At 39.1% G+C, this 19,074-nt stretch overlaps 1 protein-coding gene and 1 non-coding gene across 6 annotated transcripts in view; one reads left to right on the top strand and one right to left on the bottom strand.

Moving 5' to 3' along the window:
* The window catches only part of CTNNA1 (catenin alpha 1), a 343,160-nt gene that overhangs the window by 20,008 nt on the left and 304,078 nt on the right, over positions 1-19,074 (bottom strand). For all 5 annotated transcript variants that reach the window (XM_061424652.1, XM_061424653.1, XM_061424649.1 and 2 more), the window contains 2 exons: positions 14,464-14,556; positions 1,570-1,726 (listed from right to left, as the gene is read on the bottom strand). In XM_061424652.1, the coding sequence (XP_061280636.1) occupies positions 1,570-1,726; positions 14,464-14,556 (250 nt within the window). The remainder of the gene's footprint in view (positions 1-1,569; positions 1,727-14,463; positions 14,557-19,074) is intronic.
* On the top strand, positions 5,183-5,255 carry TRNAY-GUA (transfer RNA tyrosine (anticodon GUA)). Its single transcript has one exon. It is a non-coding gene; the product is annotated as a tRNA-Tyr (tRNA).

The raw sequence follows: 19,074 nt of genomic DNA, 5'->3' as shown, positions 1-19,074 counted from the left end.
ATATACCCTAAAGATATTGCCTGGATCCCACTAAATGCCACTGCAAAATCCCCTTTGTTCTCTGATCTGAAGAATGCTGCATGAGGGACATCTGATTCTATTATATTTTATTCTGCTGTAAGAGGACTAGAAATCCCTTGAGACCAAGCCTTACTTGGTAAGTAAGTTTAGGAATGTAATATCTATCTCCAAAGGGGGGCTTTGCATTTAGATTTCAGAATTGGTTGTTTGCTTAAAAGTGTGCTGTGAAGGTGGAATGTTTTTCTCTAAACCTATGAAAAAGAATAATTCAGTATTTCATTGGGAAAACAACAGAAGGCCAAGATTTCCCAAAAAAGCAATTGCTGCATTTTTGGCACCTGCAAAAATGTGCTTGCAAATAGGTTTTTTGTTTTAAAGTACCAGCACCTGCAATTTGGCAGTCCTGCAGCAGCATGGTTCACCCCCTTGTTTTGCAGTTTACAGACTCCCTGCTCCCCAATCTTTCAAGCAGAGCCAATGCTCCAGTCCCAAGGAGAGTGAGCAGAGACAGGGGAACATTGGTATGCAGAACACAGTGTCACCTTATATAGGTCACTGCTGGAGGACTGTGCTGTGCATGTACTTAAGTAACGCTCCTGTTTCAAGCCCCATTGCTGCTCACATCTCCCACGTTCCAGATTGTGCTTCCCTGGGGTGACAGGTAGTTTCAGCCCTACAAGGACCAGCCACTGACTGCCCAACAGGCCAGTGGCCTCACGAAGCCTGGCACCTCCAGAGAGCAAGCAGCGTGGCCAAGGGCAGCAGAGGCCTGTTAAATGGAGAATGCATTTATACTTGCTCAACTCTAAGGAGATGGATTGAAATTTATCTGTGTGATAAACAGGGAATTGCAGTTGACAGACATTTTCTATATGAATGCAATTTACTATGTCATTACCAGTTTATGTTTATATAATGAAATCAACTGTTTTTGTGAGGTGAATTACCCAGATTTATTTTTTGCAAGTTCATAATTAAATGGTACTTAAATATTTCCTCTCTGTTTTCTATCTGTGCATCATGCAGACAGAGTCTTTCGAAAGTAGGCAGTTAAACTACGATCATTTCTGAGGGAGAGAGAGATGCTTTCCAAGCGGAACAATTTTTACAAAAGAAACTGAAGCTGATGATGCTGGGAATCCTGTCTCCTAAGTCTCACAGGCTCATTAACAAACCACCAGTCCAGCAGGTCAGTGTTTTTTCTACACACAACAGCAGCAAGAAAGGTGGATGCTTATGGCGTTGTACAGGTCACAGCTTCAAAATCTTACTCCACACAGAGAACAACTTCTCCAGGCAGTTTCCTGATTCATACCTCTGAGATTGAGACCAGCCCCACCACAAGCAGAACAACTCTAACCCCATGTCCAACTGCTTGGGAGTCACTGGTAGCTGTTTTCTTTAATTAAAATGAAAACCATCATAGTATTATTGCTAGAATAATTTACCTGGCCAGACTTGGGGGTGTTTTGATTGTCCATTATTGTAACATAGGTGAAAGTAATTATGCACATCCTCACATACTTCTCTGGGGAATCAGCTCATTACCTGAGACAGCCAAGAAGTCATCAATGGAAGTAATGTCATCGACAGCATCTGTGAGAACTCGGACTTGTTTTTCCCACTGTTCTTTAAAAAGATCCATGTTTTCTTGGGCCAGTTTACTCTGTGGTTTTGCTGCTAAAGCCAATGCAGCATTGATAACCTGCAAAGACATTAAAGTTCATTGTATACTCTTTCAGAGTCAAGAAAATAAAATAAGCCAGACACTTTGGTCGGTGGAGTGGCTATGGTTTTGTCTCCTGTGCATTTCATGAGGACACACAATACCACATGCTCCACTTAAACAGTTACAACGATGGAAACAGAGAAGTATTAAACAAAAGGCTTTACATATGAATGGGAAGCAATTCATCAGAAATACAGTACTGGAAATACTGGAACTATGGGCAGTAACAAACACAAATTATCTCTGATCTCCCCATTCTGTGACAGCAACTCTTCACAATTTCTGACATTTATATTCCAGGCTTTTTCTCCTCACATACACATGTACATGTGCCAAGTCAAAAAATTCACAATTAGAATTATATGCTAATAAAACTGACTATCCTGCTTTGTTTAAATACTTCTCCATATCATTAAATGTATGTTAAAACATTAACTGTTTAGAGATGCACCTTATAGATGCACATCACTACTCCGACTGCAGGATGCCTATGTTTGTTCCAGTCACCCATCATTCTTAGTCTTGGGATGAACTTTGGCATTTTAGGCTCTTGGTACGTTCTCAAACTACATATGTGAAAAATGTTTTTCTGAGGCATACTGTACTTGACATACAACTTCAAAGAAAGTATAATATTTATTAAGTTTAAAAGTTATTTCTTCTAAAATAATAAGAAGTCATTTCTTTACAAAAAAATAAGTCATTTCTTTACAAAAAAAACAACAGCTTTACTGAGATATAATTTATATGCCAAACAATTTACCCATTTAAACTGTAATATGCAAAGATTTTTAGTATATTCAGTTTTGTAACCATTCAGTTCAGTTCAGTTCAGTCACTCAGTTGTGTCCAACTCTTTGCGACCCCATGAATCGCAGCACGCCAGGCCTCCCTGTCCATCACCAACTCCCGGAGTTCACTCAGACTCACGTCCATCGAGTCAATGATGCCAGCCAGCCATCTCATCCTCTTTCGTCCCCTTCTCCTCCTGCCCCCAATCCCTCCCAGCATCAGAGTCTTTTCCAATGAGTCAACTCTTCACATGAGGTGGCCAAAGTACTGGAGTTTCAGCTTTAGCATCATTCCTTCCAAAGAAATCCCAGGGCTGATCTCCCTCAGAATGGACTGGTCGGATCTCCCTGCAGTCCAAGGGACTCTCAAGAGTCTTCTCCAACACCACAGTTCAAAAGCATCAATTCTTCGGCGCTTAGCTTTCTTCACAGTCCAACTCTCACATCCATACATGACCACAGGAAAAACCATAGCCTTGACTAGACGAACTTTTGTTGGCCAAGTAATGTCTCTGCTTTTGAATATGCTATCTAGGTTGGTCATAACTTTCCTTCCAAGGAGTAAGCGTCTTTTAATTTCATGGCTGCAGTCACCATCTGCAGTGATTTTGGAGCCCAGAAAAATAAAAGTCTGACACTGTTTCCACTGTTTCCCCATCTGTTTCGCATGAAGTGATGGGACTGGATGCCATGATCTTCGTTTTCTGAATGTTGAGCTTTAAGCCAACTTTTTCACTCTCCACTTCCACTTTCATCAAGAGGCTTTTGAGTTCCTCTTCACTTTCTGCCATAAGGGTGGTGTCATCAGCGTATCTAAGGTTATTGATATTTCTCCCGGCAATCTTGATTCCAGCTTGTGTTTCTTCCAGTCCAGTGTTTCTCATGATGTACTCTGCATAGAAGTTAAATAAGCAGGGTGACAATATACAGCCTTGACGTACTCATTTTCCTATTTGCAACCAGTCTGTTGTTCCATGTCCAGTTCTAACTGTTGCTTCCTGACCTGCATATAGGTTTCTCAAGAGGCAGGTCAGGTGGTCTGGTATTCCCATTTCTTTCAGAATTTCCCACAGTTTACTGTGATCCACACAGTCAAAGGCTTTGGGATAGTCAATAAAGCAGAAATAGATGTTTTTCTGAAACTCTCTTGCTTTTTCCATGATCCAGCGGATGTTGGCAATTTGATCTCTGGTTCCTCTGCCTTTTGTAAAACCAACTTGAACATCAGGAAGTTCACGGTTCACATATTGCTGAAGCCTGGCTTGGAGAATTTTGAGCATTACTTTACTAGCGTGTGAGATGAGTGCAATTGTGTGGTAGTTTGAGTATTCTTTGGCATTGCCTTTCTTTGGGACTGGAATGAAAACTGACCTTTTCCAGTCCTACAGTCATTTTTAGAACACTTCTATCACTCCAACAAGAAACTCCATATCCACTAGCAGTCCCTCCCTATTTCTCCTAATCCTTTCTTCCAGCAACCACTAACTTAACTTTGTGATTTTTTAAATTTATGTATTTTGGTAAATTTTTATGAATTACCTATTCTGGACTTTTCCTATAAATGGAATCGTATTAATATGTATATTTTTGGAACTAGCTTCTTTCACTTAACATGTTTCCAAGGCTCATACACACTATAAAATGTATCAGTACTTCACCCTTTTTACTGACAAATAATATGCCATTATATGAATTTACCACATTTTCTTTATTCAATTATCAGCTACAGACATATGAATTCTACTTTTTGGTCATTATGAATAACGCTATGAATATTTACATATGTGTTTCATTTATTTCCACTGTTTTTTTATATGTAACTAGGAATGGAATTGCTGGGTCATATGGTTAACTTTATGAGGAACTGCCTATCTTCCAAAGCAGTTGAACCATTTTACATTTCCACCAGCATATATGAGAGTTTCAATTTCCTCATATCCTTAACACTTGTTTTCCCTTTCTCCCTATTCCATTTTTTAAATAACAGCCATCCCAGTGGGTGTGGAGTGATATTTCACTGTGGTTTTGATCTCCATTTCCCTGATGGCTCATGATATTGTCTGTTAACGTACTTATTGACCCCTAGTGTCTTTGGAGAAATACCTTTCAGATCCTTTGATATATTCACTGAATGAATAAATAATGAAAGTAGTTTGAAAAAGAGCTGAGAGAATCATTAGGCAGATCTCTAGGTACAGGTGCTTATGGGTTATTGGAAATAAATGTGTTCATAGTAATGCAACTTTGAAGGTAAGCAAGGACAGGGGAAACTGGTAGTGATGGAGTTGAGATCTGCGAGGTAGGACAGCAGCTATCACAGAGTCATTTGGGCATCGTACCTGAGAGCAGGAGTTTGGGATCATGTTTTTTCAGTGCTACAGAAACTGCATGTCTTCAGGTCATGTCTGTAATTCCCCAATATATTGGAGGGGTATCCAAGAGTGAGGCTATCAAATTACCCCTCAAAGACTGTAATCAAAAAACTAAAGAAGAATCAGACCCACTTGACTGGTATAACTAATTCCGCTTCCCTCCCAGCTAACTGGAAGGGATAAATTATCGAAACTATCAATTATAGATTGTAGGTTTTGAAGACTAGGCCAACCCAGTTACTATTAATAGCCCACTACTTTCAAAAGCTTCCCTGGTGGCTCAGAGGTTAAAGCGTCTGCCTGTAATGCAGGAGACCTGGGTTCGATCCCTGGGTCAGGAAGATCCCCTGGCGAAGGAAATGGCAACCCACTCCAGTATTCTTGCCTGGAGAATCCCATGGATGGAGGAGCCTGGTGGGCTACAGTCCACGGGGTCGCAAAGAGTTGGACATGACTGAACAACTTAACTTTCACTAACTTTCACTTTCAAAAGTGAATGGGTTTGGACAATAAATTATTTGTCAAAAGTATCCTAGCTTTCCCATGTGTTACACCATGGTCTCCCCTATTTTCATCATTTCCAGGCTTGTTCTTTGACCTCTTTTCCTTCTTCCCTTTGTTTCCCACTGGGTGATTCAAGATTGTGGACTACTCTTCATTAATTAACTCATTAATTCACTAATGTTATCAATGACTCAGAGTGGAGCTAGACCTTGTAAGAATACCTGGCTGAAGAAAATGTTTCTTAAGAGGGCCAAGTAAACACCAGCAGGGAATTAATTATATGTTTTAAATACTAAGATAATTTTCCCTTACAAAGAGAAAATTGCTCCCTTTGTTCTGTAATCTTTTCTCATACAGTATAATGGAGGAAAAGCACCTTGTCTAAGGTGATTCTTGTTTTGATTACAAAACTGTGGGACATAATAAATTAAATACTATTTTCTGATGTATTGGGACTAGCTGCTAAGTCACTTCAGTCGTGTCCGACTCTGTGCGACCCCATAGATGGCAGCCCACCAGGCTCCCCCGTCCCTGGGATTCTCCAGGCAAGAACACTGGACTGGGTTGCCATTTCCTTCTCCAATGCATGAAAGTGAAAAGTGAAAGTGAAGTTGCTCAGTCGTGTCCAACTCTTAGCGACCCCATGGACTGCAGCCTACCAGGTTCCTCTCTCCATGGGATTTCTCCAGGCAAGAGTCCTGGAGTGGGGTGCCATTGCCTTCTCTGGTATTGGGACTAGAAAGATACTTAAAATAATACTTTGAATAATCATCCAACATGACACTTATTAGGGAAAACTCTAGAATCATTTACTTTAAAAAAGTCAAGATGTTATTGACCGAATACCTATTGTCATCATTACTTAATTAATGGTCTTTCTAGCTAATGAAATAAAGTGGGAAATGGAAATAAGAAAAGGCTGTTTAGAAAGTAGACAATAAAATTACTTTTCAATGTAGAACATCTTTGTTTATCTAGAAAACTGAAGTAAGTCAACTGAAAAACCTCTTCGAATTAATAAGAGTTCATTAAGGTAGCTAGAGACAATGTAAATATATAAAAATGAGTAACATTTCTATATACCAGAAAACAGGACATAAAATGAAGGGAGTATCAGCTCTTTATGAAAACAATAGGAAATATGTGAATCTGTAAAGAAACCTAAAGGACCGAGATATCAAAAGTAACTTTTTCCGAATACATTATAAAAAAAAACTTGAATAAACAGAAACACAGTCCATGTTTAGGAGTAGGGGGACTGACCTATTTATTCACCAATTAATCTGGAATAGTTAATGGCTGAGAGCAGCAAATATATACATGGGATAGAGATCAGGAGGAATGAAAAGTTAAAATGTAATACAAAGCTAAAGTAATTGAAAAGAAAAATCTAAAAACACACCCTATCATAAAGCAGAAGTCAATATATGACAAAAGAGACATCACAAATCAGTGATGGGGGATGGTCCATTTTTACATTTGATGGGCTATTTGGAAAAAAAATAGTCAATGTCTGAACTTCATACTTATATTTATGTGCAAAATAAGATTGTTCCCAAATAGATAATGAGTTAGATTTAACATGATATGGCTAAAAGAATGTGTTTAATTATGCACTTACTGAACAAATAAATATTTCTTATGTTTTAGAATAGTTAAGGTTCCATGCTTCCACTGCAGAGGGCACAGATCTGATCCCTGGTCAGGGACTAAGATCCCACATGCTGTGTACCAACCCTGGCCCCACCAAAAAAAAAGAGAAAATTCTCTGCTTACATTTGTATTTAAGTATACATGACAGATGAAGTATATAATGTCTGACAAATCAGTAAGGAGAACGTTAAAATACTGGTATAAAATGGAGGTAAGACATGAACAGCCCACCTAAAGTGACCTAGTTAAGAAACAACAAGAGGGAAATATTTACTCTCACTTCTAAATTAATGTGACTCACTATCCTTGCTCATTATATTTGCAAAGAGCCACAAACTAGGCACTACCACCACATATCAATGGCAACTTTTTAAATGCTACTGTAGGCTAAGACCTCCAGTACAACACTGAACAGGACATTCTTGTCTGGTTCTGATCCTAGGGGGAAGTACTCAAGCATTTCATGATTGAGTATGATGCTATCACGCTGAGGAAATTTTCTTCTACTCCTAGTTTACAAAGTGTCTTTAATCAGGTCTGGATGTTAGATTCTGTCAAATAGTTTTCCTGTTTCATTCCCACTATTCTGGTTACTTCTTCTGTGTCTCTTTTGCTGTCATCTTCTTCCACTAATGCCGGAGTTCCAAGGCTTGATCCTATGCTGTTCTATGCTTCTCCCACCTGTGAGCAATTTCTAGTTTCATGATTTTACATACCACCCATCTGCCAACTACTCCCACATCTCCATCCCAGACCACTCATTCTAGCCCCCAACTCATTTCCTAACCATTTCCTACCCAGCGCTCTACTCAGATGTCTCAAAATAAACATGTCCAAAATAAAACTCATGATTTCCTGCTCCCAACCATGTTGAATGCATCTCACTTTAAAATACCTATCACTCAACTTCAAGAGGACTCACAGTGTTGGGGACAGCAAGAGAACTAGATTTCCTTAGTCCAATCAGTATCTTCCTCTCCTCCAGTCTGGACTCTAAAAGAGTAATCATTCCATATCTTCTCCTCAAACCTGTCACACTTCTGAGAGCATCATCACTCTCAGCTTATAGCTCTGCTTCCTATTTAAATGAAAAGATGAATACAATCAAAAAAGAATGTCTGCGAATCTTATCACTGCATCTACCCATTTACCTGCATTTATGCCACATGCTCTGTCTTACATCTTTTTAACTGTGAATGTTCCTATCTATGCTCCCATCTCAGAACATTCTTGCCACTTATCCACAGGATCTCACTTCCTTTCCTCTACTGTAGGACAATATCCTAGTAATTCTCTCCGCTTTAGTCTTTATTATCTATATTTCCCTTCTACTGGATTATTTCCATCAGCTGAACGTTAAAAAAAGCTCCCAACTAAAAATAAAAAGTAAAAGTCACTCTCAACTCCATATGTACTACATGCTACCACGCCATGTCTCCATTATCCTTACATTTAATTTGAAAGAGCTATCAACTTGCTGTATTCATCTCTTTTCTCTTGAATCCACTCTAGCGGAGCTCCTAAATTCTACCTAAACTTCTTTGTCCAAGATCATCTATGATCTTTATATGTTGCTCAATCCAAGGATCAATTATCAGGTCACATTCTATAACCATCTGACATGAATAATGACTCTTTCCTAGGAACATTTTCCCCGCTTGTCTTCCCAGATAGAGTGAGCTTCTGGTGCTCTTCTGGTCAATAATACTTCCTGAATCTCCTTTGCTGGATACTGCTCACCTCCCCAAACTCTAAATATCAGGGAACCCCAGTTTTATTTCCAGACCTTTTTATTCTGGGGTTACGCATTCCATTGGTGAACTTATCAAGCCTCATGTCTTTAAGCACCACGTGTGTGTTAAAGAATCCCACATTTATACATTTTGTCCAGACCTCTTCCCTAAACTTGACTTTATTGCGTGCATGTCTAACAGGCACCACAAAATTAAATGATAGCTCCGTCTTTCTGGTTACTAGGATCAAAACCTGTAATTTTTCCTGATTCTTCTCTCTCCTCACTTCACTAAACCTTCAGTAAATTCCACCTTCAAAATATATTTGGACTCTATAACCAGTGCTTACCACTTCCACTGTACTCTTGCCTCTGTTTCGGTCTCCTATGCTGCTGTAACACATCATCACAAAACTAGTTGTGCTTAAAACAACACAAATGTGTTATCTTACAGCTCTGAAGGGCAGAAGTCTAAAGTGGGTCCTACAGAGCTAAAATCAAAGTGTTAGCAGAACGTTCATTCCAGAGGCTCTAGGGGAAAATCCAGTCCTGGTCTTTCCTAGTCTTTAGAGGTTACCCACTCGCCTTGGCTTGTGGCCACTTCACTCCAACTCCTGCTTCCATGATCACATCTCCTTCTCTGATGCCACCACCACTGCTTTCCTCATATAAGGACCCTTGAGATTATATTAGGGACCTTCTGGATAATCTAGGTTAATTTAACCATTTTAAGATCCTTAGTTTATTTACCTCTGCCAAGTCCCTTCTGCCATACAAGGCAATATATTCACAGGTTTTAGTAATTAGGATATTGGGGGTGGGGACAGCACATTATTCTGCTTACCACAGCTTCCTAGGGGGTCTCTCTAACTTTCCTCACAGAAGTCAGAGAGACCTTGGTAAAATCAAAGTTAGATCATGTCAATTCTCTACTCAAAACCCGTCAATGGCTTCCCATGTGACTCAAAGCAAAAGAACCAAATGCTTTACCATGGCCATATAAAAGGCTCTATACCATTCACACTTCTGTTAGATATTTCACCCTTCTTCCTCAAATTCTATTTGCTGTTCTCTCTTCCTGGACTGCTCCCCTCTCAGACACTGTCCCTGGCTTGGTCTATCATCTCCTTTCTGGTCTTTGCTTCTACATCACTCTCTCAGTGAGGTCTTTATTGATCATCCCAATCACACAATTTAACATCCACACCAACATTGTGTATGTGTGTCTATGCTTAGTTCTGTCCAAGTCTCTGTGACTCCATGGACTGTAGCTCCTGCCAGGCTCCTCTGTCCATGGGCCTTCCCAAGCAAGAATATTGGAGTAGATTGTCATTTCCTACTCCAGGGGATCTTCTCCACCCTGGGATTGAACCCAATCCTTGTGTCTCCTGCACTGGCAGGCAGATTCTTTACCACTGAGCAATCTGAGAAGCTACACACCAACATTACAAGTTACATTAGAAGAGAAGGTCTCAAATCAATGATTTAAAAGCTTCTAACTTAAGAAACTAGAAAAAGGGGGAAATAAACCCAAAGCAAGCAGAAGGAAAAAAAATAGAGTAGCAATTGATAAAATACAAATTATCAAAAGTCAGTCAAGAATAAACAGCTAATGGTTAAACAAGTAATCTGAATATCATTCTATCTATTAAAGAAATAATTTATTGTTTAAATAATAGTTTAAACAATTTAGTTTAAAATCTTCCCATATAGAAAATTCCAGGCAAGACGGCTTCATTGATAAATTCTCCCCAAACATTTAAAGAACTAATACCAATTATATAGACTTTTCAAGAAAATGGAAGAGGGAAACCTTTTACGGTATGGAAAACAGACTTTACAACAAAACAAAACAACAGACCAGTATCAATATACAAGGCTTACAAGGAGACTAGAGTGTTTCTGGGGCCCTGTTACCTACAGACCTCCATGGGAGGGGGTTAAGGGAGGAAAGAGACACAGAAAATGCTGTGAGAAAACTTTTAGTCAGAAGCATCTCCTTTGAGCTCTTCTGTGCAACTGCTGTGTAAAAATGTTAGAGAAAATCAGAAGCGGAATAACATATGAATGAGAGCTTGATGCCACAGGCTTCCCTGGCTGGTATGCTTTAGCTCATTAAAGAGCTATATATTTTCTCATTAACTATTCAAACCAGGCCTGTCTGAGTTTATGCTTATTTGATAGGGACTGAACAACAATAAATGCTTATCAAGCCTGTTAGCCACAAAAATGATCAGAATTTCCATAGCACAATGGGAGAAGCAATAATATGAAAGATAAATCTAAGTACGCAGAAGAAAAAAAAATAACATTTCTTCTTTCTCAATTCAGTTAGCGAGAAATCCACCCCTCCCCCCCAAAAAAAGGACCAAAAAATGTAGATAAAGCAGCAGCTTCAAAGACTTGATTCACCCTTGCTTAAATTTCCAAGAAAGGCCATGCATTAAACCCAGCCATATGAAATATTAAACTGCCAGATTTGTATTAACTTAAATGTACAATGCTCATTCTTGCATAATGAACTATGAAAAATAAAATATTAAGTCAGATCATCTCCAAAATGCCATTCTCCGATTTTAAAGACTCAATTGCCAAAAACCTGCTGTTGGCAGGGTTTTTCCACTTTGTTTTGACCAGCATTGGATGAACTGAAAAATGAAAATCTTTTAAGCAGCTACCAAGGAATAAGACTTGAGCACACCATGAGGAGATGATGTGGGGAATCAGGTCCTTTTCCAGAACAGTTTGATTTTTTTTTCCCTGATAAGAGCATGTGAGATTGGTGCTATCTGCTCAGATGGAGGTAGGTCCCTGTTCTGGAGAACAGTGAGATACTGCAGACACAAAGCAGAAGGCAATGCAGAGAGTGCTGACCTACTTTCTTCCCTACTCATGACAACAGTAAATCACCAAAAAATGGGGTGCTTTTCTCCCCCAAGCAACAAAATAAATCCACCTTCAGGTTACTTCGTCTGAACTCAACTTTAATACCACAAACATTTGGAGTTAAAATTGCTTTACTCCTAAAAAGTTAGTACTTTAGAACAGAATTTCCCATTTCCAAAAGTGAACAGAAAGATGGGGAAGAAAGGTTTCTACAGGTTCCATCTGTCATCTCTCCCCTCCAGAAAGGAACAATAAGGTCTAGGAGCCAACTCCACACTGTGGGTGGGGGTCACAGAAAAGCCCCCAACAGAGGGGCCAGGGCTGCCTGAATACAGCAGTGTGGGTACAGCTACTGTACAGCTACTGACATAAAAAGAGACTGGAAAAACCCAACACACAGTCTATACTGTGAATGGATGCTGACAGTAGCCTCAAAGAAACATATACTTTAATATTGTCTACATGCTACAGCGTATTAAACACCATGTTAAACTACTGGTGAATTAACTAACTAGTTTATTCAAGTTGATTAGCTTGCCTAGGGTTTATCAAACAAGCCAGTGATGCCTGACATCACTGCCCATACCAGGCTGAAGAGAGGGACAGCCATTAGCCACCTTAAAGGAGAGGTCCTTCGAGTATGAAACACATGGGCCAGGGTAGGTGAGATGCAGCTCCTAGAAATTTGCTTTATCCTCCTCAAAGAATTTCAAAATGTTAGTTACCAATCCTTTAAAATTGGGACTTACCAAAAAATCTGAATTGTTGACTTCTCTTTACAAATAATGAAAGAATCTAGCAATAATAGGCTGGAATGAAGTCACAGTTACCTCATTTAGAAATGGCACCTACTATCCAGTTTGTCATTACCATGCCCGCAATGTCTGCTGTATTTGTTGTCATTGAATCTGCCTAGCCCTATTTGCAAGCCAGGGTAGGATGGAGCCTGGGAAGGAATCTGGGAGAACAATCACAACAAGTAACACCTTTTTATCAAGGACATATACCAAATGGCAACTAATGGCACTCCAGTACTCTTGCCTGACAAATTCCATGGATGAAGGAACCTGGTAGGGTACAGTCCATGGGGTCGCAAAGAGTCGGACACAACTGAGTGAATTCACTTTCTTTTCTTTCTATACCTAATCCTAGGAATCATCCAGGTATTGTCCTGGGGTCTGCTCTAGTAGGAGAAATGAACTACAGAAGAGAGGGAGAAAGGTTGCCTCAGAAAGCACCTAGAGCCTGGGCAACAAGCCCGAGCCAAACGTGACTTATGCACACCAGCACTCCCATTAGAATCTACTAGACTCTCTTTTTCAAGGCTTTAATATCATTTATATAAATACTCTTAGTAGGTGTGATCAGCGTATGTTACCATCTGTTTCAGCCGATATGTGAAAGCATTGTCGCTTTTCAAGCATTTCAAAATCAAATGGAGAAGCAAAGGCATTAAAAATAAAGCACTGATAGGGTAATAAGGCAAGCCTGAGAAAAGAATGCCAAATCTTTAAAACCTGCTCTAAATTTATTTCATACAACTTGTTCATCCATGAACTTTCTGGACGTGATTAAATTTACTGTGCTTATTATCTGTATAGCTACTGACTGGCCAGTAACAGACTTAATGACTGGGTTAAAGCTGAAGAAACACTGATCAGATCATGTGGATCCACAGCTGACCCAACACACTAACACCCAGAGGAAGCAACTTTCATTTGCAAACTAACCCACATGGTTGAGAATGAGAACAAAGGCTCTAATTAACCTGCGTACCAGTCAGGATCCCAGATTAATCACCAGTCTTTACTTATTTTGGTCAGGAATCATGCATATGAAAGAGCCAAAGTAATGTTTACGGTGTATCTTAAAGCTGGTGGCAGGCATAACACAGAAACTTCATTCCTGTGATCTCTTATACTCCAGTTCCCTTGATTTATTCCGCTTTATTTGTGGTCAATGTCATCTGGCAGGACATTTAGAAAGAGGTTTAGGGTATGTCCATGACCATTCTCTGCCTCAGAAACTGGAGAAGCAACCTCTTCACCAAAACAGCACTGACACTACTCAGAAACCCCTATGAGGGGCACGGAGTATCAAGCCACACAAACACGATCAGCACACTTCACGGCAGAGAGCAGCTCATCTAACATTTAACAAAACAAGCATTCTTCTGCGTGCTTTAGTGTCTTTCTAAAGCCCCAGATGCTTAACCTAGCCTAATCACCAGCCTTACAATATGCCATTGGAAATGGAGAAAAGTTCTCAAGTTTTACCAGTAGCAGGCTGAAATACGTTATTAATATCTGTATCATAAGGGTACTTCAGGACACAGCAGATTAAGGCTTCCAGTTCTTGAATCTCATGCCCTCTAACAAGATCCAAACACTGGGCATAAAGATGGAGTGTGGGTGGGCAGCAGTTATCCTTTCAGGCTCATGGGGTAACAATCCTGATGCCAGGACTACCACATGTTGCAGGTGGCCCTCCCTTAGAAAGGCCCTTAGCAATGGCCACTGCCTGCCCTCCATTTGCCAGCAGTGAAAAAGGCTATACATTTCAAATGAAGGGCAAGGAGACAGTACCGCATGACGCTTAAGCAAATATCACTGGAAGTTAAACATACATTTCTCTACATGGACTGTGGATCAGTATTTTGTCCTCAAGGCTTCTACCTAAGATCCTAAAAATGAAACTAATAAAATAAAATTCATTTCCACTTTAATAACCCAAATCCAATTGGTGATAGCTTAAACACTGCTGGTTGTACTTTACCTGAGGACAGAGGGCTTCTAGCTGGCTTGCAGACATTCGAACAAGCTTTACACCTTCTTCATTGTTGGAGATGGAACAGGCCAAGTTGGCCACCTAGAAGAAAAGATAAAAAAGGTCTTTGAAGATTTTTCTCTTTTGACTGCAAAGGAAAACAAATGTACATCTACCCCATCCCTGACCTTTAGAGAACAAATGAAAAAAGCACCAAAGGTGTTTTATTTCTCACAGACTGATTACCTGCTTATGAGGACAAATTTTTTAGCTCTGTGCTAAGGAAATTAAACAGACTCCTAACACATGTCACATTGTTGGTGGCAGAACCCTGAAAGATCCTAGGGCTTATAACTCATCAGATGTACATGGGCTCTAACCTGCCTGAACAGTAACCTCAGAACAAGGGTCTGCTGGTGTGGGCAGTGATGTGAGGAAAGCTAAGGAACCGAGGCACTAAAGAATCACTGGTACCCTCAACTACAATAAAAATGTATTTTGCAGCTATTCCTGAAAGAAGGAAATCGAAATTCTAAGTTGCTATTCTCATTTGACAGGTGAATGGATACTTAAAAGTCAAGATGAGTTTTATTTGAACGCAAGGCTATTTTTCAAATAAAAAAGAATAGCATTAACACATTGAGATGGAGGTAAGGCCATCCTCATAAGAAATGGGAAAAGAAACAGAGATGATATCCCATAGATAAGAACAAAACTGTCCTTCAACTGGTTTCTTCAAAGCACTGACAGCTGGACTCTTTCCTGAATGATGCTACTTCATTTGAACTAAAATCTTTACCTTCCCATCCAACTGCCTCAATGACACTACTCGTGTAGCCAGAGACAATCTTTCCAAGTTGTGTCATATTTCTTCTGCTGAAGCTCTGGCTGTGCTGAGAATGTTGCTCTATAGTGGCTGCTAGTGCCATGATCACTTATCCACATTTCTAAATAAACAGGTTTGCCAATTCTGTTAGCAATACCAAGGACCAACTGAATACATGGTGCTAAGAGATACCTTCTCCCCAGTTGCAAACTGAGTTATGAATGATAGACGCATAGGCAGTTGAGTATCAGAAGCACACTCTGAAAACTTAAAATGCCAGAGTAAACAAGGGCAATTGCAATAATCTTTGATTTTCACTGCTTTACCCAAGTTAAACACATAAAGACACAAGAAAAATTATATACCATTACTGTTGTTTGCAGTGTTACAGTTAGGGATTATCAGCTTTCTGTAAGACTGCTAACTATCGTAACTAGAATCCTGCAATGCTTAATCATAAGGAGAAACAAAAGAACATGCAATTTAAACACAAAAATGTATGGAAAAAGAAAATTAAGTCAGATTTTAATGTGTAGGGGCCTTCAAAATCACATACAGAAGTAACATTTACACTCCCTAAAGGTTCCAACTCCACTTTCCAGTGTCAACTGAACCTGAGCAAAGAGGCACTTCTATTCATGATGACAAGCTACAGAACTGATTGTTGATTTCTATTTCTTTGCTTTAAAGTGCTGCAAAACATGACATAAAACTTTTACAAACATTATTCCTCAAATATACATTTTATGATGCTCTACTGAAGGAGAAAGCTTTAATTAGAAGTGTTTATGAAACCATAGCTTCTATTGCTTCACTGCCTTAAGAAGGCATTTTGAAACCAAATAAGAAAGCATTTTGAAACCAAATATAAAATTGGAGGCTGATGACTGAATTAGCAATTTGGGACTAACAAAGACGCCTGGTCCCGCCCCATGCCCAACATTTTAATTTTAGGGGGCCAGTCAAATGTTAAGATTCAGGAAGGTCTGTCACTGTTTCTGCCTTCAACTCTCTGGCCACCACACAATTTCACATTCTCCCAATTTTATAAATCTGTAAAACTCAGAAAAAAATATTTAAGTTAAGAAACAAATTGAATTCTGTACACCATCATTCCTGTTTTCTGACACAAATCCTAACAAAACAAAAGTTATGGAAGACTTATTCTTTATTTTAAAACATTAAAGTGTTTCTGATGTACTGTTGAAGCAGTAATGTTCTACAAGAGTACACTGCCTGTTTCAGGAGGCTACCCCGCCTGCCCTGGAAGGAGGAAGCGGGCGCCTGTCACTGACAGTCTTCTCCAGATGAATGAGCTTCAATTCACCCTCCAGGGACAGGGCTACTCACTTCTTACCATGGCAAATGTGCAAATGCAACATCTCAACCACAGCTCTCTTAGAAGCTAAATTCATATACTAGCGCCAGGCTTGACTGCCATGAAAGCTGGGTATAAGGGAAGGGGCTTCCTAAATAATCTCTTTGTGGGGCTCTAGAAATTTGGATAGCAGCTAACTAGACTGAAGAAGTTTCTAAAATCTGAATTAAAAACACTCAAAGCAGCTGACTTCCATAGAGAACCTAACAGAGCTGAAACTTTGGAGAGTGATGAGTCTCTAATTTGCTTTGGGAATAAATTGTCTTATCTTTGCAACCACAGTAACTTCATGTATTAATAATTTAAATGTCTTTGATTCCCACTAATCTAAGAGGTAGGCTAAGATTGACACTATGACTCCCACCTTTGAAATTGTGACACTGCTTCTGCACCACCTCTGCCTATTCCATTTAAGTGTGGACCTTGTAGACAAGCACAACATTTCAGAAAACATTCAACTACCCAAAAAAACAGCCCTGGGCTTTTGCTGGGTTTAGTAATAATCTGTGCTGTGTGGAAAAAAACTGTCACAGCCAGGCTGTGTAAAATCAACAAATATGACATCTGTACATGACAGAAAAGACAACTTTTCAGACACTGAGGAAAGCTCCAGAACTTCTTTATTAAATACAAGTTATTAAGCAAAGTTATAAGGCAGAAAAATTATATAATTATGACAAATTTTCCTGTTATACATGTGCTGGTGACTTTAAATAAATTTAAAATTTAAGTCAAACACAAGTTGCTTCCCACTGCCCCTTAAACTGGAACCTTTACAGGAAGAAAAGAAGAGATTTCTTTTTGTTCTTAGTAATAAATTAATGACCTACTCTCATAGTAGTCTATACCTGTTGTGGAGGTGAAACAAGTAAGAAGAACTGTGAAACAGGAAGCTTTTACGTCTAAGTAATGACCCCACAACCTGAGTAGCAAGCCATAAAGTTGAAGCTCAAAACCTCTATCACTTGCTACATGGTTTTAGGTCAAGCTACCACCTGAGATTTCTTTAAAAATGGTTAAGCTATCTGTACTCTCAAAAAAAATCCAAAGTAATAATAAAATCAACTTTTCTAAACTTGTCAATATAGGAAGACAGAAGTTCCAATTGCACATCACATAAATATCAGAACCACACAAGAAATTTTTAACAATCATTTCCAAACCCACAGAAGAAATGATGATGGAACAGAGATTAAGCTTCTAACTTTCCATTTTCCAGGAAAGGGTCTTCTGACAGTCTTATTAGGAGGAATAAGATAGCTTACCCAAAAGTGAAGCACACAGGGGTGACAGAAAAGTTCCAAACTGGACTATGATGATGACTGCATAATTACAGTTACATAAATTTAGTAAAAACAACTGAATTGTACACTTAAAATGGGTGAATTTTGTGGTCTGTAAATTATACCTCAATCATGTATTAGTATCTGTAAGCAACTGGCAGAAGTAAACATCAATGGAAATTTTTGGTGATGCAAGGTAATCTAAACCCAGGCATCAAAGAACTCCCACATGTGAATACCAGAAATGTGAACCCACCAAACTCAGCTGGTAAAGAATCCGCCTGCAATGAGGGACACCTGGGTTCAATCCCTGGGTTGGGAAGATCCCCTGGAGAACGGAAACGCTACCCACTGCCGTATTCTCGTCTGGAGAATTCCACAGACTGTATAGTCCACGGAGTGGGAAAGAGTCAGACACGACTAAACAACTTTTACTTTCACTTTCATACAAGGAACTGGGATCTTGGGCAAAAGTCAGCAAAAGAACTGTGTAATCAGATCCATGACTGCAAATAATCAAATGATCAAAAGTGGAGTATTAAAAAATGTTTTTTTACATTAATGGAAATAACAAAGTATACAAAATATAGAAAAGAAAAAACACACTCAAAAATAACTAGGCAGATTTGAGAAGGATCAAAATAGAATTTCAAGAGAAAAGTAATAATGACTACCATTTCTAGAAATTTAAAATAATACTGACAAGACACTGCTGAAAAGAGAATTATTAATCTGGAAGGTCAAACTGAAGAAATTATTCAGGAAAACTAAGACATTTTCATGACACGGAATCCATAAATTAAGAGACATGCAAGATAAATTGAGACTGTCTACTATTCAACTTTGAGGATTTCAGGAGGGAATACAGGGAGAATGGGGAAGAGGCCATACTCAAAGAGGTAGGTGAGGATGAAACAATTTTTAGATTTGGGAAGACAGATTTCTAAGCAGAGTAAATAAAAAAGAAATCTACACTCTGATACACTGAAGTAAAGCTTTAGAACAAAGCCAAGATGATTTTAAAAACAGCCAGAAAGTAAAAACAAATTATCTACAAAGAAAGCTCAGTGAGACTTCCTGTTGCTTTCTGAACAGCAACAATGGAAGCCAGAGAAAGGGTAATATCATCAAAT

Source organism: Bos javanicus, chromosome 7 (genome assembly GCF_032452875.1).
Source record: "Bos javanicus breed banteng chromosome 7, ARS-OSU_banteng_1.0, whole genome shotgun sequence".
NCBI classification, from domain to species: domain Eukaryota; kingdom Metazoa; phylum Chordata; class Mammalia; order Artiodactyla; family Bovidae; genus Bos; species Bos javanicus.
This window is presented reverse-complemented; position numbering and strand designations above follow the sequence as displayed.